This window comes from Ovis canadensis, chromosome 17 (genome assembly GCF_042477335.2).
Source record: "Ovis canadensis isolate MfBH-ARS-UI-01 breed Bighorn chromosome 17, ARS-UI_OviCan_v2, whole genome shotgun sequence".
Lineage (NCBI taxonomy): Eukaryota > Metazoa > Chordata > Mammalia > Artiodactyla > Bovidae > Ovis > Ovis canadensis.
In genome coordinates, this window is record NC_091261.1 from 82,545,414 (window position 1) to 82,572,661 (window position 27,248).

Genomic DNA, 27,248 nt, shown 5'->3' on the forward strand with positions numbered 1-27,248 from the left:
GCTGGTTGAGTGGTTCCTATTGTGGGTCCCCGAGACAGGATGTCCTCCACACCCGCCCCAGTAGCTGGACAGGGTCTCAAAGAGTCCACCGCCCCAGCGCTGGCTGTGCCCACTCCAAGGGTGACGTGCAGCACCAGCCCCTAAACTAGGGTCCGCAGGTCCCGGGGCCCCCTCGGGTGGGCAGGCCCACAAGCCCACCGAGCTGCCCTGAACGGAGGCCGGGCAGCTCTCACGGACTGCCAGGCCCCTGGGCCGGCGCCTGGCCAGGATCCTGCGCTGTCTCCTCCAGCCTGCCGTCGGGGAAAGCCGCGTGGCGGGCGGTGACCAGCCCCGGCGGCTCCCGCCAGTTCTCCTTGCTGTGCCAGATGCCGTAGCCGAGATACACCGAGAGTCCTGCCGGGGCGATGCAAGCGTGAGCCGCAGGCCACCGCCACCCCCGCTCCGCTCCCAGCAGCAGCGCCTGCGCCCCAGCCCAGCCCCTCACTCACCCATCAGCAGCCAGATGGTGAAGCGCAGCCAGGTCAGGTAGCTCAGCTTCAGCATCAGGCAGAAGTTGAGGACGATGCTCAGAGCTGGAATCAGGGGCACCAGGGGCATCTGGGGGGCAAGGGCAGGGCTGGGCCGGCTGCAGGGGCCCACAGGCCCAGGGCCCGCTTCTGCAGGCCTCCAAGCCTGTTTCTGCCTCTGGAGGCTCTGGAGCCTGGGGCCCACCCGCAGACATGGGGACGTGCCCGGCGGAGGACGCGGGGTGGCGGGCTGACAGTGGGTACGGGGGGCGGCGGGGGTTTACCTGGAAGGTGTCCTTCAGGCGTTGCTGCTGGTGGGCCCCCAGGACGAGGAGACTGAGCAGAAACGTGACGCCGCTGCACAGCAGCAGCAGGAGGAAGCCCCAGAGTGGCAGGTGCAGGACGGAGTGCCCGAGCGTCAGCACGCAGCCCAGGGCGACGGCGGAGACCACCAGCCCGCAGATGGCCCTGCACACGGCCGCGCCGGGGCTGCCCCTGTCCAGGAAGCCCAGGCAGGGCCTCAGGGCTGGCCGCAGCCGCCCCGGCTCGGGGCCGTGCCCCACGCCCACCAGCTCCAAGTGGTCAGAGAAGGAGCTGTATTCCTTGGCCCTCAGGCTGGAGCCAGCCAGGCTGGGCGAGCCGGACTGAGAGGCCGTCTGGAATCGCAGCACAAGCACGCTGATGGCCACAAAGGTGTAGGCCAGCAGGGTGCCGATGGACAGGAACTGCACCAGGGCCTCGATGTCCAGCAGCAGCGTCACCACAGCCGTGAGGGCCCCGAACACTAGGATGCCCAGCAGAGGCACCTGCGTCCGGGGGTGCACGTAGGCAAACGCCTCGAAGAACAGCCCGTCGACGGCCATGGCGTAGATGATCCGCGGCAGGCAGAAGAGGCCGTTGAGCTGGACAGTGGTCATGGCTATGGCAGAGAGCGAGGGCTGGTCAGCGCGCCCAGCAGGCAGGAGCCCCAGAGGCCGTGGCAGGGGTCCCTGGGAGCCTGTGCCTGAGTTTATCTGGGTTCTCGGAGGGAGCCTGAGTGTCTGCAAGGTGCAGGGTGGTTGCCCCTCTTCCAGCCCAGGAATGGGACGCCTCAGCTAGGCTGAGGGCTGGGGGCCGGCAATCTGGTGATGGCTGAGTCCCTGTGAACGGGAAGCACGTGCCCAGGCCGACATCCCACATATAAGGGGGCCAGCGGGTCCGTGCCCACAAGTCTGGGTGGAGTCTGATAATTAGCACCTCCCACGCACTGAGAGGCTCCTCAGAACCTGGTGGGCTACAGTCCATGGGGTCGCAAAGAGTCAGACACGACTGAGCGACTGCACTGGGCTACAGCTCGTAAAACTGAAGCCCAGACGGAGATGTGTGTCCCCCCTCCACCGCCACCCACTCCGGGAGACCAGGGCAGGACCCCACTCACCACAGATGGAGCCAGTTGCCACGAGGTAGCCAGCCCAGCCGTAGCCCCGCTGGTAGAAGGCGTCGGCGAGCGCGGAGTTAGGGTTCAGACTGTGCCAGGGGATCATGAGGGTGAGGACAGCAGAGACCAGGATGTAGGCGGAAGCCGCCAGCCCCAGTGACAGGGCGACGGCCAGGGGCACGGCGCGCTTTGGGTTCCGGGCCTCCTCGCTGGAGGCGGCAATGACGTCGAAGCCCACAAAGGCGTAGAAACAGGTCGCCGTGCCAGACATGATGCCGGAGAAGCCGAAGGGCGCAAAGCCACCCTCCGCCTCGCCCCAGTTGCTGGGCCGCGCGAGGATGAAGCCCAGGACAACGATGAAGAGGATGACGGCCATGCTGACGGCCGACAGGGTGTGGTTGAGCCAGGAAGAGACGCGGGCCCCGCAGGAGACGAAGGCGGAGGCCAGAAGGACGATGCCGGCAGCCAGCCAGTCTGGACTTCTGGCCAGGAAGGGCACCTGCCAGACGCCCAGGTGGGCCTCGGTGAAGTTGTGGATACGGTGGTCGAACATGGCGTCCAGGTAGCCGCTCCAGGCGCGGGCCACGGCGGCACCGGCGATGACATATTCAAGCACGAGGTTCCAGCCGATGAGGAAGGCCCACAGCTCGCCCATGGACACGTAGGTGAACAGGTAGGCAGAGCCCGTGCGGGGCACACGGGCCCCGAACTCCGCGTAGCACAGGGCCGCCATCAGGGAGGCCACGGCGGCCACGACGAAGGACACGATCACGGCAGGGCCCGTGATCTCCTTGGCCACGGTGCCCGTGAGCACGTAGAGGCCAGAGCCCACCATGGAGCCCACCCCCAGCAGGGTCAAGTCCAGCGTGGACAGGCAGCGCTGCAGCGACGTCTCCATGGCGCTGTCCTCCAGCGGCTTCTGCCGCTTCAGCTTCTGGCAGAACTGCGCCAGGCCGGCAGCACAGGGCCGTCCAGGAGCCATCGTGGGCCGAGAGGAGCCGAGCGGAGCCGGGAGCCAGCTGCAGGCACCTGCCAGGGCCAGAGGGGAGTGACCGCTGCCCCGCCTGCTGCGTGATTGCACCCCGGGTCCCAAGTGCCCTTAATATTGGGCTGCCAGAGGGATGGGCTGGGCTGGGCGGGAGGGCTGTCTGCCTCCAGGGCAGGGCAGGGAATCCAAGTGGAGCTGAATCTGGGCCTGTTATGTGTGTGGGGGGTGGGGTGCCGGGGAGGTGGGGTGGCCTCGAGGGCTCAGAGAGGCAGCCCCAGGGAGCCAAACTGGGGGCCCAGCCTCTGGACCTGGGAACCCAGAGCCAGGTGGAAACCCGAGGCTTCCCGGGAGCTGGGCCAGGCCTCCAGCACCCGGAACAGGCGCTGGGCGTCTCCCGGGCTGCCACCCGGCCTCAGACGCCGGATCCCCTTCGTCCGCCCGCAGGCCCGAACGAGCGGGGGATCCCAGGCCTCCTGGCTGCGCCCCGGGTCGGATTCGCCGCCGCCGCCCCTGGAGCCAGCCTCACCTTGAACGCCGCCCCGTTCTCAGGTACCCGAGCCTTCGCCTCCTCCCCCGAACCCGTCCCCTCTGCCACCCGCCTGCCGCCGCCGCCGCCACTCTGCGCGCTGCGCCCGCCCCGCCCGCCGGTGCGGTCCTTCCGCGCGCAGAGCCCGCCCCCATCCCCGGGCGCCTGAGCGAGCCCGCCGCACCTTGCTGACACACAGCCGGGCAGCCCACCCCTTCCTCACCCTGGCTCCAGGGGCGCCCCATCCCGGGGCCTGGTTCACAGACGAGGAAGCCCAGGCCAAGGCCAGCGGGGTGCCCCTGAGCGGGTGCAGTTCTGGGGGCAGGGGACGCGTCTGCAGCCCACCTGCATTCCGCTGGAGCAGACTCCCTCTCTGATCCCGCCACCCCCAGCGCTGGGGCTCTGGGCCCTCCAGAGTCAGGCCGGCCCTGGTGAGCCAAGGGTGCAGGGCTGGCCGAGTGGCCTGCGTGGGGCGGCTGGAAGCCGCCGCATACACGGCCGGGAGGGCCTGTAAATTGGCAAGAGGCCCTGCTGGCTGTTCTGAGCCTCTGGTTGCAGACTGTGTCCCAAAGGAGCAAGCAGTCTGTGGGGCACCACCTGCAGCCCGCCAGCACCCGGCACCCCCAGGCCCCTCAGATCCCAACAGCTGCCACTTCTAGCCAAGGGCCACCTGTGCCAGGCCAGGAGGACCCTGGGGGACCCCAGGGCAGCCCCCTACTGGTGATGTCAGCAAGAGGCGCAACGTCCTGAGTGCCCACACCACGGCCAGGCCCACGTCGTGTCCCGTGACAGGCGTGTCTGTTCCTGGGACGGAGGGGGGCTTTGTCCTGCCCCCCCCACTTCTTTGAAAGTGAAAACATGGGCGTGACGGTGTTCACTCTTTCATGGAAGAATGGTGACGATCCCTCGAGCAAAGCCAAGCCAAAACAGGGAGCCACTTCCTCCGGTACTGACTTTCAGGCTCCCCTGTGGCTTGTGGAATTACGGTTTCGGGGGCCCCTGCAGTCTGTCTGGCTCAGTGGGCTCCTGACGGCATGGTGGGCTCCCGGCAACCTGATACGACTCGGGACACTGCCTCAGCCAGCCCCCTTGCTCCCTTCTGTTATTTGGCTGCATTTTTTTTTTTTAATGAGAATGGTAGCAATTGTTATTTTTATTTACTTTTGGCTGTGCCTTGCAGCGTGGAGATCTTAGTTCCCAACCACAGATCAAACCTCCAGACCCCCTGCATTGGGAGCGCAGTCTTAACCACTGGACCCCCAGGGAAGTCCCGGGCTGACAATGTCTTCAGGAGCTTCTCAGATGGGCTCCCACTTCCTGCAGGAAACATGTCCGCCTGAACTTGCTCCCGTGTGGCCAGAACTGAGCAGGTATTCTTTGTTCTGAAGTGCCTCCACAGAAACGCAGAAAAATGCATTTCAAGCCCAGAGGGCTGGGCAGTTTTATGACGGGAGGTCCCGAGAGGCTTCACTGGTGACGCTGAGAGAGTTGCTGCGCGTGCCTCACGGCACTGCGTTTCTGTGCCCAGAGCAGTGCTCTTACCGTAGGCACTAACACTCAGTGGGCAGTCAGGGCCACGCTTGATTGGCACAGTAAACTGTAGCCTGCCAAGGATATGGCAGGGCCCCCTGTGCATAGAGGCACACCGTGAAGATGCGGCAAGAAAATAGCACCAACCAACAAAGGGGGGGAGCACTTCCCGACTCACTGTACAAGGCCAGGACTGCCCTGACGCCAAGCCCAACAAAGACATCACGAGAAACGCGCAGCCCAGCATCGCTTAGCAATGCAGACGGGAATTCCCCGGTTGTCTGGTGGCTAGGACTCTGAGCTTCCACTGCAGGGGCACAGGTTCAATCCCTGGTCCGGGAACTACAGTCCTGTGGCCAAAGAGGAGAAAATATAGACACAAAATTGATCCACAAAATACTACCACATCAAATCCAGGAATGCATAGAAAAGGAGTGAGATTTATCCCAGGAATGCAAGATTGATTTAATACGTGAAGATCAATCCGTGTAGTACACTACACTAATAAAGGACAAAAACCACACCATCATCTCAAAAAACAAAGCAGCGTTCAAGGAACTAGGAATCGAAGGACTGGCCTCAAGCCGATGAAGACCATCTGTGAAAACCCCTGGGCTCCTGGGTTCAGTGGTGAAAGACTGAAGGCCTCCCCTTCCTGGCAGGACCGTAAAGATGTCCACTCCCGCCTCTCGTTTTCAACACCTTACTGGAGGGTCTGATCATGGCAGTTCGGTGAGAAAATGACATAAAAGGAATCCAGATAGGAAGGGGGAAACTGTGTCGTCACGGAGGACATGACTTGTGTACTAGGAAATCCCAAAGAATACGCACTCACATAAATATTAGAGCTAATAAGCAAGCTCAGCAAAGGTACAGGATAGAAGATGTCTGTTAAAAAAAATCAGTTGCCTTACTACACACTAGGAATGAGCTGTCCAGAAATGAAATTAAGAAAACAATTCTACTTACATAGCACCAAAATTTATCTATAAACATGCTCAGAATAAATTTAACAGAAGAAATGCAAGACTTATACATGGAAATCTGCTAAACATCATTGAAACGAAGAAGACCTCAGTAAGTGGAAGGACAGCCCGCCTTCACGGACTTAACGTGCTCGAGACGGCTGCACTCCCCATCTGTAGATGCAGTGGGGTCCCTAGTCAGAGCCCAGCTGCCTACTGTGCAGAAATCATCAAACTGACCCTAAAATTCATGTGGAGATGCAGGGGCCCAGAATAGCCAGCACAGTGTTGGAAAAGAACAGAGTCTGAGGACTCTTGCTTCCTTTAAACTAAGTATAACGCTACGTCATCAGGGCTGTGTTACTGAAATCAGGATAGACTTGCTTCTTAAGTTACCCACTGATCTTTTCACCAGCTCCACATGACGGTTTCCAAAGCATCGTGTAGTTGTAACCATACAGTATGTAACCTTTTCTGATGGCTTGTTTCACTTGGCAATATGTGTTTAAAGGTCTTGTATCTTTTTTGGGGGGGTGCCACTTGGCAATATGTGTTTAAAGGTCTTGTATCTTTTTTGGGGGGGTGCCTAATGTCTTCGCGGCTTAATCGCCCATTTCTTTGCAGTGCTGCGTTGCATTTCTTGTCTGGATGTACAACAGTTTATCCATTCACCTACTGAAGAACATTTTGGGTGCTTCCAAGTTTTGCTAAGTATGAATAAAGCTGCTGTAAACATCAGCGTGCAGCTTTCTCTGCGAACGTTAAGTTTTCAGCTCTTTTGGGTAAATATCAAGGAGCGTGATTGCTCAATCATGAGGTAAGAGTACGTTTAGTTTTATGAAGAATCGCGAGACTGTCTTCCAGAGTGGCCATTCTCTCTGCGTCCCCGGCAGCACAGCGCCCAGACCCCACACCGCCACCAGCACGCGGTGGTGTAAGCACCTCGGATTTCGGCTGTCCTAGGAAGCATGTCATGCTTCACATGATGAAGAATCCGCCCACAAGGCAGGAGACGCGTGTTCCATCCCTGGGTTGGGAAGATCCCCTGGAGAACGGAATGGCTACCCACTCCAGCATTCTTGCCTGGAGAGTTCCATGGACAGAGGAGCCTGGCGGGCTGCAGTCCATGGGGTCGCAGAGTTGTACACGGCTGAAGTAAGTCAGCACACAGGTGGAGGGCTTTGGGTTTTCTAGGCTGGGTCTGGATTGATCGGTCCAAAGCAGAAAGAGTGGGGCTTTGGCAAGCTTAACTGAGGATCGCACGGGGTGGGGGGTCTGTTTCTGGGAGGTGGGAGAGAATGCTTATCAGGAGGAGTTCTTAGAAATTCAGATTACTCAGCTGTGAGTCTGTTATCTGGGGCATGCCCTCTTGGGGTGGGCTGATATCTGTCCAAGACCCCTGCAGGCTGCATGACCCTACAAAACGGAGGCACGAGACGACAGGGTTATAAACGCTCAACAAACTTTTACAGGAAAACAGATGAGTAACCCTTCATGAATGTGGATTAAGGCAGTGATTTTGTACAGATTGGTCCCTGCAGGAGGTATAGAAGACCCTGAAGGAAGAGAACCCAATATAGTTCCTTAACATAACCGGATTAACTGGAACCTGAGGAATGATGGTGTTCGCACTGTTGACCCTCATGCTCCAATCAACCAGGGTCTGGACTTTCTCCACCTTTGCCAGCGTGCTGTGCTGGACTCCTGCTCAAGCCCCTTTGCGAATACTCATGCACCTTCACTTATGTCTGCCTCGATTTTGCTGGTGGGACAGACACCGCTCTGGGACAGCCTTGGAGCTGTCCCCACTTGCTGCAAGTAACAGGGCCTCCCTTCCCTAGCTCTTTGACTCGGTCGTATCTTTTGGTTAGACACCCACCAAGGGGCCACCTGATGCGAACAGCCGACTCATTGGGAAAGACTCTGATGCTGGGAAAGACTGAAGGCAGGAGAAGAGGGTGACAGGGAATGAGCTGGTTGGATGGCATCACCGACTCAATGGACATGAACTTGGGCGAACTCTAGGACCTGGTGAGGGGCAGGGAGGCCTGGCGTGCTGCAGGCCCGGGGTCAGACACAGCTTGGTGACTGAACAGTAACAAGGGGCCAGTGGAGTCTCCAGAGAGCAGTTTCCCCAATGTGACACAAAAAATTCAAGCAATCTAAGGAAAACGTAGACGAGTTGGAATTCATCAGAGTTAAAACCTTTTGTGTTCACAGGATATCATCAAAAAGAAAGAAAAAAATTTAAATAGAGTAAAAGATAAATAAATAAACAAACGCCATCAAGAAAGTGGAGAGGGAATTTTTTGGCAGCCCGGTCATTAGGACCTGGTGCTTTCACTGTGTGGTGGGGGCTCACTCCCTGGTTAGAGGACTAAGACCCTGCAAGTGGGCGGCACGGTCCCCCCAAAAGTGAAACGATAGAAATCCACAAAATGGGAGTTTTGCAAATCCTATATCCGATAAGGAGATTGTATCCAGAATATGTGAAGAACTTTCACAACTCAGCAACTCAATTAAAAAACATGTGAAAAATCTGAATAGACATTTCCTTCTCTTTTATTTCAATTTTATTTGGCTGCTCTGGGTCTTTGTTGTGACCCGAGGGATTTGCACGGCGGCTTGCAGGATCTTTACTTGGGGGCATGTGAACCCTTAGTTGCAGCCTGTGAGATCCAGTTTCCTGATCAGGGGTCTGACCTGCGCCCCCTGCATCGGGAGCGCCGAGTCTTAGCCACTGGACCACCAGGAAAGCCCCAAAACGTTTCTTCAAAGAAGGTACACAGACGTCCCCCAAGCACGTGGAAACACTCGTAACATCATTCGTTATCAGGGAAAGGCAAACCGCAGTGCACGGTCATCCTGCAGGGTGACTGGGACCCGCGGGCACTGCTGGTGGGGACGGTAAGCTGGGGCAGATGCTTTGGAGACCCGCTGGGTGATCCCTTAAAATGCTAAGCATGGAGTCATTGTGTTGTAGCCACATGTTCCGGGAAACAAGCTCACTCAGACAGACAGCGCAGAGAGTGGGCTGCGGTTCATCACACCGGCGGGCCCAGGGCGGGGTTTCCAAGGGCCCCGACCAGCTTTTGTGAAAACTTTATATACCCTAAGTGTAGGTGCCCAAACCCACCTCCCCAAATTCCCTGAAACTAGTCTGAACAAAGGAAAAGATACAATCAAACTTAACCCATGATTCAAATGCCTTAAGCCTAGGTAGTTAACAGTGGGCCATTATCAATAGGCCTGTGGTCATGCCCCAATAAACATAATGGAATGTATGATTCTATTCAGTTACACAGATGATTAGGGCATTCTTTTAGGTGGAGAGTCAACGTATGAGCCCTGGGGCTATTCTTTCTGGGGGTGTGTGTGTCTGGTTTTCCAGTTGGTATGGCATTTCCATAGATCCTGGGCATATAGTTCAAAGTCCACAGTCCAGCCCAAGATGGAGTCCTGCTTTCAAGATGGAGCCTGTTCTGTTTCCTCCTTCAATTGTATGATCCAGGCACAGCTCAGCTGGCAGAGAGTCCGCCTGCAGTGTGTGCAACCCCCGTTTGAGCCCTGGGTCGGGAAGATCCGCTGGAGAAGGGCTAGGCTACCCACGCCAGTATTCCTGGGCTTCCCTGGTGGCGCAGCTGGTAGAGAATCCGCCAGCAATGCAGGAGACCTGGGGGTGATCCCCGGGGTGGGAAGGTCCCCTGGAGAAGCGAAAGGCTACCCACTCCAGTATCCTGGCCTAGAGAATCATATGGACTGTACAGTCCACGGGGTCGCGGAGAGTGGGACACGACTGTGCGACTTTCACTGTCACTGAGACATCCTGCTCCTACGTATATACCCAAGAAACGAGAACATGCATCCACGCAAAGACTTGCAGGTAAGTTTTCGCAGCAGCGTTACTCAGAGGCGCCCAAAAGCAGAAGCTGTACAAACATCCAACTGACGACGGATCAACAAAATATGAAATATCCCTACAACGGAATATGACTTTTCTATGAGGATTAAGTAACTGGTGGGGCTTCTGCAGCGGCCCAGTGGCTGAGACTCCATGCTCCCAGGGCAGGGGTGGGGGTTCAATCTTCAGTCCCTGGCTGGGAAACCAGAATCAGGTGTGCGGTGAGGTGTGGCCAAAAAAAGAGAAGTGTTGAGATCACACAGATACATCTTGAAAGCATTATGCTAAGTGAACAAAACCAGTTAAAGAAGACCACATTTCGTATCATTTTATTCACATGACCAGGCAAATCCATAGAGATGGAGAGTAGATCAATGGTTTCCATGGGGGTTTGGGGGTAGGGGGTGGGAAGTGACTGTTTCCCAGGTACAGCGTTTCTTTTTGGGGTGATTAAAATGTTCTGAAATTAGATAGTGGTGATAGTTGCACAGTTCCGTGGATATAAAAAAAAAAAAGGAACTGTACATTTTAAGCTGGGGAGTATTATTTGTTCATTCACTAAGTTGTGTCCGACTCTTTGCAACCCCATGGACTGCAGCACGACAGGCTTCCCTGTCCTTCACCAGCTTCTGGAGTTTGCTCAAACTCATCTCCATTGATTTGGTGATGCTATCCAACCATCTCATCCTCTGCTGCTCCCTTCTCCTCCTGCCTTCAATCTTTCCCAGCATAAGGGTCTTTTCCAGTGAGTTGGCTCTTCACATCAGGTGGCCAAAATATTGGTGCTTCAGCTATTAGCATATATATATAACCTGCATATCTGAGGTTGTTGATATTTCCCTTGGCAGTCTCAATTTCAGCTTGTGATTTATCCAGCCCGGCATTTCGAATGGTGGACTCTGCATATATTATGGTATGTGAATAAAGTTGTTATAAAAATAAAAGATAAAGCATCAGTTGTTTGTAAGAAAGAACTCCAGGGACAGGAAGGGTTGAGTGGCCAGAGAACCAGATGAAGCCTCTGGCTGCTCAATAGAGACGTTCCCCTGGTAAACAGTGGGACAAAGGAGTTGGGGCCAAAGAAATCTCACATTTCCCCACGTCATTGCTATCTTTTTCTCCCCTTTTGTCTGTCTGCTGCAGCTTCTGTCCTCTTTTCTAATGCTGGCCACCCTGAGTCTGCTATTCTCCCCTGGGCCACATTTAGCCCAGAGTCCACCATTCAAAGCCCATCAACGTGTTGTGCCGTGTTCTCACTCCAAACTGACCCTCATGACTCCTCCCCACGAACTGGTTTCCCAGCTCTTCCTTCTTCCTTTTTGTTTTCCCTTTGGGGCTGAGCCTCGAGGCTTGCACCATCTTAGTTTTCCATCAGGGAAGTCCCTCTTCCTTGTTTCTGTCCCCTGCCATTGGCACTGGCACCTGTTCCAGCCCTTACTAGGGCTGGTCACTCTCCATCATTTCCGGTCGGCCCCTCTGCCCACAGCTGGCCCAAGTTCCTTGCACCAATCCTGTTGGACCTCCCTGAAGAAGAGGAGGGCTTCTGGTTTTCTCTGGCTAGCTGCCCCACCCTTCTAACCCCCAGGCCACAGTCTCTGAAATCTTTCAAAGCAAGGGAGAAATGGAGCTGAAATTAGTCACACTGAATCCATGGTGGTGAGTGTGGCTCAAACCCAGATCATTTGGTCTGCCACTGTGAACATTACCCCAGCCTCTATTGGCCTAGCAGTGGTAGGCGGGGTAAGAAATCTGCATTTTCCACCTACTTTGAAAAAATTTCGGCCACCAGATCTTCCTTGTAGCACGCTGGCTCTTCAGTTTTGGCGAGAGGGCTCAGTAGAGGCCCTGCAGCCTGTGGGATCTTAATTCCCTGACCAGGGATCTAACTCGGATCCCCTGCATCGGAAGGTGGATTCGTAACCCCTGGACCATCAAGGAAGTCCCTCATCTCTGCTTTTAACCCTGTTTACTTTTTGTGTGCTCAGTCGCTCAGTCACATCTGACTCTTTGCTACCCTTTGGATTGTAGACCACGGGGCTCCTCTGTCCATGGGATTTCCCAGGCAAGAATACTGGAATGGGTTGTCATTTCCTTCTCCAGAGGATCTTCCCCACCCAGGGATCAAATCGTCTCCTGCGTCTCTTGCATTGGCAGGTGGATTTTTTGCCGCTGCAACACCTGGCTTCAGTTCAGTTCAGTCGCTCAGTCGTGTCTGACTCTTTGCGACCCCATGAATCGCAGCACACCAGGCCTCCCTGTCCATCTCCAACTCCCGGAATTCACTCAAACTCACGTCCCTCGAGTCAGTGATGCCATCCAGCCATCTCATCCTCTGTTGTCCCCTTCTCCTCCTGCCCCCAATCCCTCCCAGCATCAGAGTCTTTTCCAATGAGTCAACTCTTCGCATGAGGTGGCCAAAGTACTGGAGTTTCAGCTTTAGCATCATTCCTTCCAAAGAAATCCCAGGGTTGATCTCCTTCAGAATGGACTGGTTGGATCTCCTTGCAGTCCAAGGGACTCTCAAGAGTCTTCTCCAACACCACAGTTCAAAAGCATCCATTCTTCGGCGCTCAGCCCTCTTCATAGTCCAACTCTCACATCCATACATGACCACTGGAAAAACCATAGCCTTGACTAGACGGACCTTTTTTGGCAAAGTAATGTCTCTGCTTTTGAATATGCTTTCTAGGTTGGTCATAACTTTCCTTCCAAGGAGTAAGCATCTTTTAATTTCATGGCTGCAATCAACACCTGGCTTATAATTTATGCCTATAGATTATTATATATAATTTATATTTACTTACATTCGCTTAACTTAGCTCCCTTTTGGACCTGCCTTCTCAAAGATTTCAGCTCATTCCGGTTGTGCTGAGAAGGGGCTCTTCTCTTCTGTCGGGTAAACACAGATTCTCCCACGCACCAGCAGCAGGATCTCTGGATTTGGGAGAGTAGTGAGCTGAGGCTATCCAGCCCCCCTTCCAGGAACCTGGGAAATTCCATGGGTCCTTCACCCAAGGTCTGTGGGTGGGTTAGTTCTCTGGCCTCGTGCAATCACCACCTGTGAGGTCTCCTGTCCCATCTTCCCAGTAAAAAATGGCCACGCTAACCCACCTCGGCTGCCAGTGTATACCCGCCCCCACTGGTAGGTACCCAGGCCCACTGGCCTGGCCACCGTCAGCCCTTCTTCACTGCAACTTTCCGACGTCCCTGTCCCCCTGCCCAGCCTAGCCTCGCCCTCCCACCCACCTGCCCTGCTTTGATCCTTGGGAAACTCGGGATACTTGGAGACCCGTGCCTAAGTCCCGTCCCTGAAGGCGGAAGTGCCCGCACCAGCTCAGCGGCACCGCCTTCTGGGAGCCTGTCACGTGGTCGGCAGCACGTGCCACCAGCAACAGGCTGCCAACTGAAGAGCGTTTCCACGTTTCTGCCAGGCCCGCAAACCCCCTGCAGGGACCAGCCCTGCTGCTTCTCGCGCCCCGCGCCGCTCCGCAGTTTACAGATGAACCAGCGGGGTCTCTCCCGCCGGCCCGTCTCCGCCCTCCGCGGTGGCCCAGGAGGCGCCAGCGCGCAGCTTCCTGCCGACGCAGAACAGGAGCCGCTTCCCGCCCAAAGTGAAGCCCAATGAAACGCGAGTTCGCCCGGGAGAACTGGCCAATCACCATTGCTGTCCTGGCCGGGGTCGGGGTCTGGCCCCCAGAGCGGTCGCAGCCAATGGCCATCCTGCGGCCCGCGGCCGGCGAGCCAATCAGGACACGCAGTGCGGGGAAGCGCCTCGGCAGTTGGGCGCGTGGCGTCGGACTGAGAAGAGGTTGAGGAGGCTTGTGGCCCGGGGGTGACCACCATGGTAGGGGCCGGAGGGGCCTCGGGGCAGGCCTGGGCCGCTGAGGGGCTGGGGGGACGGGCGGCGGGGCAGGAGGGACGGGCCTGGGCCGCTGAGGGGCTTAGGGAACAGGACTGAGGGTGGCGGGGCCTGGAGGACGGGCGGCGGGGCCGGGGGCCGGGCCTGGTGGGACAGGGGGCCTGGGAGACAGGCCTGGACCGGCTGAGGGGCCTGGGGAACAGGACTGAGGGTGGCGGGGCCTGGAGGACGGGCGGCGGGGCAGGAGGGACGGGCCTGGCCTGGCGGCGGGGCCGGGAGACGGGCTCAGGTGGCGGGATGGTGTCTGGAGTGTGCCGGTCGGGGGCGGGCGCGCGGCTCACTTCGCAGGTGCATAAATGGCTCTCAGCCTCGCCCATCCAGACTCTTGCGTCTCGAAGCAAAAGCCGGGGGGCTGTGCCCGAGCGCTCTTATTGGTCTGTGTGTGAGCTCAGAGGGCAGCTACGGAAATAGGCCTTGAGATATTGAGTGTGTGCTGAAAAGAAGTGGCTCCCTCGGTTAGATAGGGCTGTGAGGTGTTTTGTTCATTTATTTTATTTTATTTTTTTGCCACTTTCAGAACAACTTTTAGTTTTTAAACTTCCAGTGCATCTGTGTAATTGCTCCATTAACAGCGATGTTGTTGTTCAGTTGCTAAGCTGTGACCCATGGACCGCCGCCTACCAGGCTCACCTGCCTATGGGGTTTTCCAGGCAAGAATATTGGAGTGGGTTGCCATTTCCTTCTCCTGTTTTGTTCATTTAAAGCAAAACCAAGCAAACAGGAATAGTGCTTATATTCCCCTTTTCTCACGTCTGGTTTTTTCAGTGTTCAAACAGCCCGGCTCCCTTCGTGTGCAAAGACCTACGTCCCTGTTTACCAGTTGTTGCCTAGTACTCTAGGGGTGACGGCGTGTCTTGAGCCTGTTTTGAATCGCTGAATGTTTGGGTATTTTCCAGTCTTTTACGCGTGGAGGAATCTGTGGCTGCAGTGTTTCTCACTGGTGTATGTGGGGCCCCAGAAGTGAATGAGACAGAGTTTCAGATTCCCTTTCATCACCAACACATATATGAGAATTCTTGTTTTCCCGAAGCAGGGTTAGGCTTCTGCCCTCGATTTGTTCATTTTTACGTTCTCAAGTCGCAGGTTTCTAGTTAACTGTTGAGTTATTAATGGCATTAATAATCTGCACACCCGCGGAAGGCAGCCAGCACCCATCACTGCGTGTCCTAGACCAGTCACCTGTGGAGAGAGGCCGGGATGGTGCCTGGCAGGGCTTTCCCTGGCCCAGTTCACGTCTGCCTTGCTCCCGATTAACTGAGACTGATGTCATCCTCCTCTTCTCATCCCTGTGGTAGCTTTCAAACTGAACAAAGTTCGTCACTGGATTAATAACTCACACTAACCTGTGCACTGTCCCTTTGCAACACTTGGTTTTGAGGTTTCTCTTCTTGGTTATTGAACACCATAACATCTAGCTGCTCAAAAACATTTATTTCTAGCAGTGAATTATTCCAAGTATAAAGGAAAGGTATCCTCTGTTACCTGACGGGTATAAGGATGCTTCAGGATTAGGAGTTTGTGCATTAAGGGCAGCTATTTTTAGCAAAGGCTGTGTCTTGAATAAGAAAAATTCAATGGTTAACACTTTTAGAAGAGCTATTCAGCCGTTGTTTGTTGGTGTAACAGGGTTTTCTCAAGCTGAAATGTCAAGTTCACAGTACTTAGTTTAACCAACAAAATTCGGAAATGTGGTGATGGGGAGGTGGTGGTGAGTCGGTGTGATATAACCTGACGTAAATTACACTGAAGTCCAATAAAGCGTCAGCCATTGCAGATGCCTTCCCTTTGTGTTAGAAGGGTTTATGTCTCAAGATGAATTTAATGGGAATTACAGCAACAAAAATGTTTGTAAAATCCTATTTTCTGCACCTAGAGGCTCATCACAAAGTTGAGTACCTTCTGGAGAACCTGCTTGGCCTCAGAGGGTGATGTGTTTCTGGTTCAGCACTGCAGTTTGATTGGAATCAGAAAGAACTAGAAAATCAGCTAGGATTTGGCCCCTTTTCTTTCACTTACTAAGGACAAGACCAGAAGCTGAATTTCTAGCCTTCCAGACCTTCACTCGTAAGAGCTTGGAGTTTAAAAACCTGGGGTATGATCATGGTTGGTGGGAAAATAATACGTGTGTTTAAAATTATCTGTCTCATGATATGGCCATTTTGATGGCCCATTTTCTCTTCACTCAGGTGATCTTTTTTTTTTTTTCAACTTTGCTGCACTGCTTTTAGGATCCTAGTTTCCTAACCAGGGATTGAACCTGTGCCCCTTGCAGTGGAAACCTGGAGTCCTAACCACTGGATGGCCAGAATTCCCCAGATTATCTCCTTTTGAATGAGCTTTAGTAGTGTGTGTAAGGAATTTATCCATCTCAATCTGTATCAGTAGTGAAATCCTCTTTTTCCTTCCTGATACTGGTAATCAGTCTTGTCTTTTTCTGGATAAACGTGGCCAGGGGCTCATCAGTTTGGTTGTTCAGCTCCAACCAGGTGCTGGTTTCATTGACTCTTCTCTGGGTTTTTTTCCCCTCTTTTCTGTTCAGTTTCTTTTCTTATACATGCTTTTTATTGCCTTTTTTTTTTTTTTTGGCTTTTTATCTTACATTGCTTCTTATACTTGCTTTTTTTGTCTTCACAACTTGGATATTTGCTGTTCTAGTTGATTAAAGCAGAAGCTTGCGTGCATGCTAAGTTGCTTCAGATGTGTCTGACTCTGTGTGACCCCGTAGACTAGCCTACCAGGCTCCTCTGTCCATGAGGTTCTCCAGGCAGGAATACTGGAGTGGGTTGCCAGCCCTCCTCCGGGGCATCTTTACAAGCCAGGGATGGAATCTGAGTCTCGTGTCTCCTGCATTGGGCAGGCGGGTTCTTTACCACTAGCACCACCTAGGAAGCCCCAGAAGAGTTTGTAAGGCAGGAAAAATTTTCCTCTCTGGGTTCTTCTGGTTGGTCTAACGATCAGGTTAACAGAAGACCGATTAGCATGAGGAAACCAAGTCTCACTTTATGTATGTGGAGGTCCCGTCAGCATCGGGCCTGAGGAGTGATGAAAGCAGGCTCTGTATACCTCTTTTCAGACAGAGAACCAGTTATTGATGAAGATTTGAAGAAAGAGCAGGGTTTTTGCTGGGGGCCGCAAGACAGTGAAGCAGTAGCAGAGCCTGCTTCTGCAGCTTTCTCAGCCTTAACTCCCGTCTCCAGGGACCACAGCACCCTCCGTCCTCCCGACAGGAGCTTTGCACCTGGTTTCAGGGGACAAAGGAGGGTCAGCGTTTGCTGCTTCTACCGTCTGGTCCTCAAGGAATGTTAATTAGAAGCAATTAGCATGCCTCCAGCATGTTTTGGGGTGGCCTGCCCCGAGCTCCGCCAGCTGTTTCTCTTGTAAATATTTATTCATCTGACTGCGCTGGCCTTCATCGTGGCACTTGGGCTCTTTAGGTGCAGCATGTGGGATCCAGTGCCTTGACCAGGGATTGAACCAAGCAGGGCAGAGTCGTAGCCACTGGGCCACCAGGGAAATCCTTCCATCAGATTTTACAGGTACACACACAGACACACACACACACACACCCCACACCCCCTCCTCCCCGCCCCCCGTGCTCAGTGGTAAAGAAGCTGCCTGCCAGTGCAGGAGGTGCAGAAGACGTGGGTTCAGTTCCTGGGTCGGGGAGATCCGCTGGAGAAGGGAATGGCAGCCTGCTCCAGTATTCTTGCCCGGAGAATCCCCTGGACAGAGGCGCCTGGTGGGCTGCAGTTCATGGGGTTGCAGAGTCGGACGCAGCTGAGCACGTGCGTGCGTGCACACAGATGCAGCACATGGGTGCGCGCTTCCCTCTGAGCGCTGCTCTAGGTTTCGCCCACAAACGTTGCACGTCATGTTTTCATTTTTATTCCTTTCAAAATAGTTTCTCATTTTCCTTGTTATCCATTCCCAAATATTTGGGGACTTCACAGACATTTTTGTGTTAACTCGATTTGTAATTTAATACTAGTTTCAGAAAACATATTCTGTATTACTTGAATTCTCTAAGAGTAAGACCTTTACTATGCAGTGCTGGGGCTTCCTTGGCAGCCCAGTGATGAGGGCTCCGTGCTTCCAGTGCAGGAGGCGTGAGCTCGGCCCGTTTAGGGAGCTAAGATCCCACGTGCCCCTGGCACGGGCAGAGACGAAAAGGTGCCACAGTGTGTTGAGGTTTTGAAAGCACCGAACTGCAAGCTTTTCTTTCACACACACTGATTAAGCTGCATCGGGCCTCAGTGCTGCGTGCGTGACCTTTGACCTTCCCTGGGGCTTGTGGGACCTTTTTTTTTTTTTTTTAGTTTGGCATGCAAGATCTTTATTTGCAAGTGTGTAACTTGGCCAGGTTTAATATCGACATGTTGATCACCCGTGAAACCATCACCTCAGTCAAGATAATGAACATATCCATCACCCCCCAGGTACCTGGTGAAAAAGAAGTGAAGTCGCTCAGTCCTGTCCATGGACTGTAGCTCACCAGGATCCTCCATCCATGGCATTTTCCAGGCAAAAAATACTGGAACGGGTTGCTGTGCCTGCCTCCAGGGGATCTTCCCAACCCAGGGATCGAACCTGGGTCTCCGCATTGCATGCAGACTCCTTAAACTCTGAGCCACCAGGAAAGTTACCTCACATCCCTTTGTAAATCCTCATTTCGGCCTCGACCCTCTGCCTCCTCCGCTTAGCCATGCCTCTGTGTTTTCTAGGATCTTATATGACGGTTTCGGTTTGTTGCGTTAATTTGTTATTGTTGTTTGGATCCGTTCACTCACCACGATGAGATTCACCCATGTCGTTGCACCGCAGCTGCGCTTGATCGCTGAGCTCTTCCGCGTGTGTGTGCGAAGTGTGCATGCCGGCAGCTACCGTCCCGCCTGCTGAGCCCGGCCCCGCGCGGCGCAGCCACTGCGCCCAGAGCTGCCCCCCGTCGAGACCTCCTTAGTGCATGATCTGCTGGGAACTTTTGTTGCTTTGTTTTTTATATAGTCTTTAAAGGTTACTCTCCATTTATGGTTATTAAAATACATAGAGTCTGTTATTAATCACATCCAGTGTTTCCATTTCAGACTGTTTCATAATTGGCAATTTGATCTAGGTGTTTTTTTATATATCAAATGTTTTTCTCCTTTTCATGCTCATTTTTCCTGTACTTCCTGAGGCATATAATTCTACTAATTCTGTCATTAATCTACTAATCATCTGTCATTTCGGGGTCTTTTTTTTAAAGGTTTTATTTTGTTTTGGGGTATACCTGATTTACAGTGTTGTGCTAGTTTAGGTGGACAGCAGAGGGGTTCAGCCATTCACGTATGTGTCTCCATTCACCCCCAGACTCCCCTCCCGTCAGGCGGCCGCCTGACACTGAGCAGAGGCCTCTGCTCTGCAGGAGTCCCTTCTTGCTGCTGAGTCGCTTCAGTCGTGTCTGACTGTGCGACCCCATAGACGCAGCCCACCAGGCTCCCCCGTCCCTGGGATTCTCCGGGCAAGAACATGGGAGTGGGCTGCCATCGCCTTCTCCAGTGCATGAGAGTGCAAAGTGAAAGGGAAGCCGCTCAGTCGTGTCCAACCCTCAGCGACCCCATGGACTGCAGCCCGCCAGGCTCCTCCGTCCTGGGATTTTCCGCACGAGTGCTGGAGTGGGCTGCCATCGCCTTCTCTGAGTCCTTGTTACCCGTGCTCAGTGCAGCAGTGGGTAGCAGGCGTTAGGAGTTGTACATTGTTGGACGTTGGATTGTTCCGGCTTTTCTCTTAGCTGTTTCTCGGCTTTCTGTTGGGATGCTATAAATATACCTGGGAAGAGTTTGATCCTTCTGCGTCCTGCTCTTAAGCTTTCTTGGGTGGGTTCAGGGCAGTCTTTAGGGGCGGCCTCACTCAGCCCCACTGCTGAGGACCACCCCCCGCCCCGGAGCTCTCTAGCTTAGGACGTCTTCCTGTCACAGCAGGTGTGGGCTCAGCCCCTCCCTGTGCCGAGCAGCCAGTGAGGGCCTGGGCCCCCGCTGCCCTGGGCCCCTCGGCACAGCTGTCTCTCCTCCAGCACCAGGCTTTCCGCTGCCTTGGCCTCTCAGCACGGGACCCCCCACTCACCCCGGGCGATCCCGGGGCTGTGCTCGGGGCTCCTGTCCCAGCTGCAGCCTGGACATGCTGGGACCTCGGCCGGGCTCGCCTTGCTCCCTGCTCAGAGGACTCGCTCACTGTTCTGTGCGGCCTGTTGTCTGATGACTGAGAAGTGTTATTTCATACACTGTGTCTGATTTTTGGAGCCACTGGTTACATCAGGTTGCTAAATCCAGCCTTGGGTGGAAACACACTGGCTCGATGCTGATTCTGTGTAGGTTTTTGCTGCTTTTTACTGAGTGTTGGGACGACGTTTATAACGACTGTATTCCTCTTCACAGTTCCGGTCTGTCTCCGTGCTGGATAGGCAGGTGCTCAGACAGAAAATGACTTCCTCCTTTTGCATTCCAGTCCCCTGTGATGAAAAGGACATGTTTTTTGGGTGTTAGTTGTAGAAGGTCTCATAGGTCCTCATAGAACCATTGAAGTTCGGCTTCTCTGGCGTTAGTGATGAGGACGTACACTGGGATTACCGGGATATTGAATGGTTTGCCTTGGAAACGAACACAGATCATTCCTTCATTTTTGAGATTGCATCTAGGTACTGCATTTCAGACTCTTGTTGACTATGAAGGCTGCTCCATTTCTTCTGAGGGATTTTTGCCCACAGTAGTAGATACAATAGTCATCCGAATTAAACTCGCCCTTCCCCATTCATTTTAGTTCACCGATTCCGAAAATGTCGATGTTCACTCTTGCTGATCCTGTTTTGACCACTTCCAGTCGCGTTGATTCGTGGACCTAACACTCCAGGTTCCTCGGCCATGTTGTTCTTATATCATCAGACTTTCCTTTCACCACCTGGGCGTTGTTTCCACTTTGGCTCAGCCTTTTCATTCCCTCTGGAGCTATTTCTCCGCTCTTCTCCACTAGCATGTTGGGCTCCTATCAACCTGGGAAGCTTGTGGGACAAAGTCTGACAAGACCCTAAGAAACCAAAATATATTAGAACTATTAATTTAAGAAGTCAGGTACGTCTGCGTGCCACGCAGAGAGCACTGCCATGTCCCCGGGCCTCACTCTGCTCTGCTTCCAGCGCGAGTGCATCTCCATCCACGTGGGGCAGGCGGGCGTCCAGATCGGCAACGCCTGCTGGGAGCTGTACTGCCTGGAGCACGGCATCCAGCCCGACGGCCAGATGCCCAGCGACAAGACCATCGGCGGTGGCGATGACTCCTTCAACACGTTCTTCAGCGAGACCGGGGCCGGCAAGCACGTGCCCAGGGCCGTGTTCGTGGACCTGGAGCCCACCGTGGTCGGTAGGTACCCTCCCGCTTGGCAAGGGAAGCCCAGAACCTTCATCAGGTGCCTCCAGTCAGAAGCCCGACGTAGTTTCCGAGGGGAGCGGCCACCCAGGAGACGCCAGACAGTCGCCCCAGAGCCCGGGAGACCCAGGCGACGGGGTACCCGGGGCAGTCAGGCCGGCATCCGTCCAGGGTGGCAGGACCGTCCCAGGGACGCCCGGGGTGGAGCGGCAGGTGTGGGCGAGAGGCGCAGACAGAGCCGCCTGGGTGCTCCTGTCCTTTGGGAACCGCCACGCTGGGGCTTGTTCCGGGTTGATGGACCCTCCCGGAGCCGAAAATGGCAGGTGGGGCGTGTGTGTCTGGGAGACTCCTGGGAGACCTGACCCCCGGGCTGGGAGGAGCGGCGCGGGCCTGCAGACAGGCGGGTCCCGGAGCCGGCCACGGGGGTGAGACCGGCGTCCTCCAAGCCCGGCCGCTGTCCCCCCGCAGACGAGGTGCGCACGGGGACCTACAGGCAGCTCTTCCACCCGGAGCAGCTGATCACCGGGAAGGAAGACGCGGCCAACAACTACGCCCGTGGCCACTACACCATCGGCAAGGAGATCGTCGACCTGGTCCTGGACCGCATCCGCAAACTGGTGAGGGGGGCGCGGGGGGCTCCCGGGCAGAAGGGGAGGCCAGGGCTCTCGGCGGCGCGTGCGGCCCGGCTCACGCCTCTCCCTCCTGCAGGCGGACCTGTGCACGGGGCTGCAGGGCTTCCTCATCTTCCACAGCTTCGGGGGCGGCACCGGCTCGGGCTTCGCGTCGCTGCTCATGGAGCGGCTCTCGGTGGACTACGGCAAGAAGTCCAAGCTGGAGTTCGCCATCTACCCGGCGCCCCAGGTCTCCACGGCCGTGGTGGAGCCCTACAACTCCATCCTGACCACGCACACGACCCTGGAGCACTCGGACTGCGCCTTCATGGTGGACAACGAGGCCATCTACGACATCTGCCGGCGCAACCTGGACATCGAGCGGCCCACGTACACCAACCTCAACCGGCTCATCGGGCAGATCGTGTCCTCCATCACGGCCTCCCTGCGCTTCGACGGCGCCCTCAACGTGGACCTGACCGAGTTCCAGACCAACCTGGTGCCCTACCCCCGCATCCACTTCCCCCTGGCCACGTACGCCCCGGTCATCTCGGCCGAGAAGGCCTACCACGAGCAGCTGTCCGTGGCCGAGATCACCAACGCCTGCTTCGAGCCGGCCAACCAGATGGTCAAGTGTGACCCTCGCCACGGCAAGTACATGGCCTGTTGCATGCTGTACCGGGGGGACGTGGTCCCCAAAGACGTCAACGCGGCCATCGCCACCATCAAGACCAAGCGCACCATCCAGTTCGTGGACTGGTGCCCGACCGGGTTCAAGGTAGGCTGGGCGGGAGCGTGTGTGCGGCTTTGTGCCCCTGGCCGGCCCCGGGGCGGGGTGCTAACCTGCCGCGGAGGGTCCCCTGTTCCAGGGCAGCTGGGCTGCAGGGACAGCAAGGTTAGTAATCAGTGTGTTAGATGCCTTGGTCTCCATCCGTACTTCACGTACCTTTACTACTTACAGCCGTGGGCTCGTGGGCCAGCGTTCCTAGTATCTTACACTTCAGACAGAGGCTGAGACAGCCTTTAGAGCCGAAGGGCCTCAGGGGCAGCGACGGAAGGAGGGAGCTCTCAGAGACCTCTGACTGCAGGCCTGCCTGTCCTCATGTTTCCCCGCTGCTCGCCCAAGAACCTTGTCAGAGCGTGTGGCTTCGTTCTGTGATAGAAACAGTGGGTTCCGATTCCCCGCCACTTCAGTCGCCAGTGGTCCCTGAAGCTTAGGCAGCATTCGCGTGCCTGCAGAGGATCTTCTGTCCATTAGGCAGCACTTTCTGTGGGGCCAAGGGTGGCTCACTGCTGCTTCTCCAAGCCAGGCCTGGAGTGCCGCCGCCACACAAAACCACACTAATAACGAAGCGGCTCCTCCGACTGCGTCTAGTGTCACCGTGAAACGTCCGCCCAGAGAAGAGCATCCTGAATTCGAAGCCAAGTCCCAGAATGTCCCACTTGAGACCCGCGATCACCAGGCGCAGTGCCTGGCCACGCCTGGGCTTGTTAACCCTGCGCCCTCCTCCTCGTTGAGTCCTTTTTCACAAGCCATCTGCGCTAGATAGAGTCTGGATCCTGCGTCTGAGCCCTGATGGGTCCCTTCAGTGTCTGGGAGTTGCCATCCCCAGGGTCTTTGCAGATTGAAAATAAGGATAAATAGCAGCGTTTTCCCATTTTAAATATCAGAGCTCGCCTCTGACCACACCCACGTTGTTGCACCCACCTGGCCTCAGCCCCACTTCAAGACCCCTTGACGCGGCCCAGCTGAGGGTTTACGACTCCCAGGGATAAAGTGTGTATGTAACAGATTTCACCATTCTGGAAATATCCACGAAATTAAACCTCCCATAGATGTTTGCAGGTCTCCAATGTTAGGTTATAGGTTGGGGGTGAAAGCTTTTTTTTTTGGCCATGCCACAGGGCACGGGGGATCTTAGTCCCTGGGCCAGATACCAGCCCCTGGCCCCCTGCCGTAAACCACGGCATCTGGACGGCTGGACCACCAGGGACGTCTTTTTTCTTCCATTCTTGGTTTGAGGAAGTTTCCTTTCAGTGCCCTTACTTTGACCTTTGGAAGGCAAGGCTGCCACCCAAGCCGTTGTCAGCTGGGCAGCGCTGTGTGGGGTGCCTGGCACTGTGCCCAGGCTTCCCCTCCTGGCCGGTCTGTGAGCCAGAGGGGAGGCCAGTCTGTGGGGAGGTACAGGTCACACTGCTGTCCCCACGGAAGACAGTTCACCCCTGACGGTGTTGAATCCTCACTTGTGAGTCTGGGTGTGGCGTCACGTGTTGACGACCGTCTGTCACCATTTTCCTGGAATCTTTTCCCACGTTTGTATTAGGTTTTCTCATTATAAAAGTGTGTATGTGGCAAGATATTTTAGTCATGCAGAAGGCTGAAAAGCTCAAGTCCCTTCTAGAAGTGAAAACGTGGGATATTAAACTGCCAGATCCTGCCGAAAAAGAGAGTACCCGTTCCTACAGGGCGTCGTCTGAAGTGGGTCCATGGCCCCCATGTTTAGAAACGAGCTACCGTTTCCGAGGCCTCACTCCCAAGTTGAGCATGTTCTCTTTCTCCGGCAGGTGGGCATCAACTACCAGCCCCCCACGGTGGTCCCGGGGGGAGACCTGGCCAAGGTGCAGCGGGCCGTGTGCATGCTGAGCAACACCACGGCCATCGCCGAGGCCTGGGCCCGCCTGGACCACAAGTTCGACCTCATGTACGCCAAGCGCGCCTTCGTGCACTGGTACGTGGGGGAGGGCATGGAGGAGGGCGAGTTCTCGGAGGCCCGGGAAGACCTGGCGGCGCTGGAGAAGGATTACGAGGAGGTGGGCGTGGACTCGGTGGAGGCGGAGGCCGAGGAAGGGGAGGAGTACTGAGGGGGGCGGGGCCGCAGCCCCGCACCCGGTCCCCCGACGGCCCCTTCACAGATGTTTCCCTATTAAAGTTTCTCAGTTAAACCTGTGCTTAGGACAAGCTCATCTGTCTGCAGGAGTGTGGAGGACCCCCCGCTGGTTTTCCCGTTGAATTTGCCATTTCCCAGGCTTCTCTGTTGGGACAGGCGGCCTAAGGCATAAGGCCCTGGGGTTGGAGTGCAGAAACCTCGGGTCTGCAGAGGGTCCACAGTCTGGACCTGTGGGTGATGTGGCCGCTCAGGACGCCGGGAGGCAGGGTCTTACCTGCTTCTCTGGTGCGCGTGACCCTCGGGGCGGTTACCAGCCGCCGCTCACCGTCCTTCTGTGCTCAAACCACTGGTGCACCTGTTTGCCGGGGAGGGCCTCGGTGAAAGTGCAAGAGGCCGGGCAAGACGCTCGGCTCCCGCTGGCTCAGAGGCCCAGGAGGCGGGCGGCGAAGACAGCGCCCAGAGCGAAGCCGAAAGGCTCGAGCGGAACGTGGCTGACAGAACACAGCTGGAGCGGGTCCTTGGCGTCTCAGAGGTTTATTAGCCGCAGGAGCGCGAGGCGCCCGCTGGGGGGCTCTCAGCTGCCGCTCCTCGGGGGGCTCCTCCCCGGCCCGCCTCCCTTGGGCAGCCTGGAGGCACTGGGCTGGCGGGGCATCCTCTGGCTGGGTCCGTCCCGGCCGCCGCGTTCTGCCAGCGCCGGGCCTCCGCCGAGGGCTCCGCCGCCTTTGTTTCTCCCTGAGGGACGCAGAGCGCAGGGGTCAGCAGCCAGGCAGGGCCCAGGGCAGTGCAGGCATGCGCGGCGGCTGGCGCGGGAAGCACGCCAGGCCGGCTTCTGGACCCGGTCCTGGGAGTGCTTCCTCTTGGTCGGCTCCCTCTCCCCTCTGTCCCACAGACATCCAGGACCACCGGTCCCCAGAAGGGACTCCCCTGAGGCTCCGTGGGGCGGCCCCGCTCAGCTGCAGAGCACGGCTCCGACCACTGCCCTGGCCGTCGGCCGGCACGGTCTGCAGCCGCGGCTGGGCTGAGCTGGGTGCAGCAGTGGCATCGGCGTGCCTGGCCCGGCTCGCCCCGCTGACACGTCTCAGCCCGGGTTCTCCCCTGGCCGCGGCTGGTGCAGGGGCGGGACTCCGGGCTCCTCGCTGGTTCCTAGCCCTGCAGCCTGCAGTGGGGAGTGGGGGCCTGCGCCATGGATGGCACCAGCTCTGATCCTGCCACCGGCACGCCTGCAGAGACAGGGCTCCCCTGCCCAGAGTCTCTGGCAAGTTCTCCGTCAAACGGCAGGAGGTCTGAGCCACCTGGCAAAGCATTGGGGGGCGTTTGCAGTGGCCCCAGCTTGGAAGCCTGACAGCTGGTCTCCCCGTGTGAACTCGATTTGAATAAGGTGCAGCCACGGTCACCCAGCACTGAGCGGGAGCAGAGTGGAGTGTGTGGTGGGGTGACGCGGGGCAGCTCTGCCCAGGGGCCACCAACATGAGCCAAGAGGGCTGTGCCCGCCCTTCTGCCCAGTACAGACGCCAGCCTTCTGTTCCCGTGAGTGCACCGTCCCCACCCACAGGGCCACCCAGTTGGGAGGCCATGCTCCCCCCCTAGGCTGGGCCAGGCCGAGTCAGGTCTGCGAGCCTGCGGCTTCCCCCTGGGGCCTGGGTGCCAGTGAAGCGCAGCGCAGGAGCAGCTCCCTCGGTGGCAGGACGGCCACCGCCACGGACGCCACTCTGCAGCTCTGTTTCCGGGTCTGCACACGTGCCTCCCTGACCCCCACTGAGGAGGACCAGGGCCCCAGACACTCAAGGGTGAGGAGACAGTAAAGTAAGGGTAACCTTCAAATCTGGCGAGGCTGATGAACCCGGAAATAAGAAACCGATGCCACCCTTAAGCCATCAGAGGGGTCAGGACAACCACGGCAGGACAGAAGCAGGCCCTTCATCCAGCTCAGGGTGGTTCTCAGCACCTAAAGGAGCCGCACAGCCCTGGGGCTCATGGGGAGACCCACTCAGGCCTCGAGCCCGCTGGACCCAGCAAGGCACGTTTGGGAGCTCAGAGCTAGTCATGCTGCTCAGCTTCCTCGGATGTGGCCGTTGGGTCAGATGGAACGGACTTAGATGAGGATTGAGGCTGAGCCAAGGGTAAAGCCCAGTTCCTGTGGGGCCCTTAAGAGTCGAGACAGACGGTGGTCATCGGCGCTGCTCAGTCACTAAGTCGCGACCCACGGACACCGCCAGGCCTCCGTCCTTCACCGTCTTGGGGTTTGCTGAAGCTTATGTCCTTGGAGTCCGTGATGCTAGTGAACCAGGTCATCCTTACTGAACGAATCACTGCCAGCTTACTCCCCTAATGAAGTGAACCCCCCCAAACAGTGGCCCATTGCCAGTCGTGACTCGGGGGCCCCTGAAGCTGGGGAGCCCCTAACCCCTGCTGCGGGCTCTGCCACAGCGCTGAGTGGGACTAGAACCAGAAAAGCCCAGAGCTTTCTCCTGGGTGATGAGAGCACCCCTTGTGGAGCCGGCCAGCTGCCGAGGCCAGGCTGTGGGATGGGCCAGGCTGTGGGAGGAGGTGGGGGGCCCACCGCAGCCTGCTGAGCAGGCTGGCGGGGTCTGGTGGCCAGGACC

The 27,248-nt window shown here is 56.4% G+C and overlaps 3 protein-coding genes and 1 long non-coding RNA gene across 7 annotated transcripts in view; 2 read left to right on the forward strand and 2 right to left on the reverse strand.

The window, feature by feature from the left end:
- SLC7A4 (solute carrier family 7 member 4) lies at positions 1-25,377 on the reverse strand. Of its 2 annotated transcripts, none has more exons than XM_069557389.1 (5): positions 24,920-25,377; positions 1,924-2,952; positions 791-1,425; positions 489-597; positions 1-393 (listed from the first exon to the last, which is right to left on the reverse strand). In XM_069557389.1, exons 2-5 carry the CDS (start codon positions 2,903-2,905, stop codon positions 230-232), a joined length of 1,890 nt encoding a protein of 629 aa, XP_069413490.1. In that variant the 5' UTR covers positions 2,906-2,952; positions 24,920-25,377; the 3' UTR covers positions 1-229. The 2 variants fall into 2 exon arrangements, with proteins under 2 accessions (XP_069413490.1, XP_069413489.1); XM_069557388.1 differs by lacking the exon at positions 24,920-25,377 and adding an exon at positions 3,438-3,584.
- On the forward strand, positions 4,423-8,476 carry LOC138422452 (uncharacterized). The gene is made up of 3 exons (XR_011249873.1): positions 4,423-4,807; positions 6,557-7,087; positions 7,460-8,476. It is a non-coding gene; the product is annotated as an uncharacterized lncRNA (long non-coding RNA).
- LOC138422447 (tubulin alpha-3 chain) lies at positions 13,209-24,700 on the forward strand. Of its 2 annotated transcripts, XM_069557391.1 has the most exons (5): positions 13,209-13,677; positions 20,918-21,140; positions 21,615-21,763; positions 21,855-22,535; positions 24,323-24,700. In XM_069557391.1, the coding sequence occupies exons 1-5, from the start codon at positions 13,675-13,677 to the stop codon at positions 24,617-24,619; spliced, it is 1,353 nt and encodes a 450-aa protein (XP_069413492.1). In that variant the 5' UTR covers positions 13,209-13,674; the 3' UTR covers positions 24,620-24,700. The 2 variants fall into 2 exon arrangements, with proteins under 2 accessions (XP_069413492.1, XP_069413491.1); XM_069557390.1 differs by lacking the exon at positions 13,209-13,677 and having other exon boundaries at positions 18,912-21,140.
- LOC138422451 (mitotic-spindle organizing protein 2) overlaps positions 25,164-27,248 on the reverse strand; it is a 4,232-nt gene continuing 2,147 nt past the window's right edge. For both annotated transcript variants that reach the window (XM_069557396.1, XM_069557397.1), the window contains one exon: positions 25,164-25,377. In XM_069557396.1, coding sequence (XP_069413497.1) covers positions 25,220-25,377 — 158 coding nt within the window. In that variant the 3' untranslated portion in view covers positions 25,164-25,219. The remainder of the gene's footprint in view (positions 25,378-27,248) is intronic.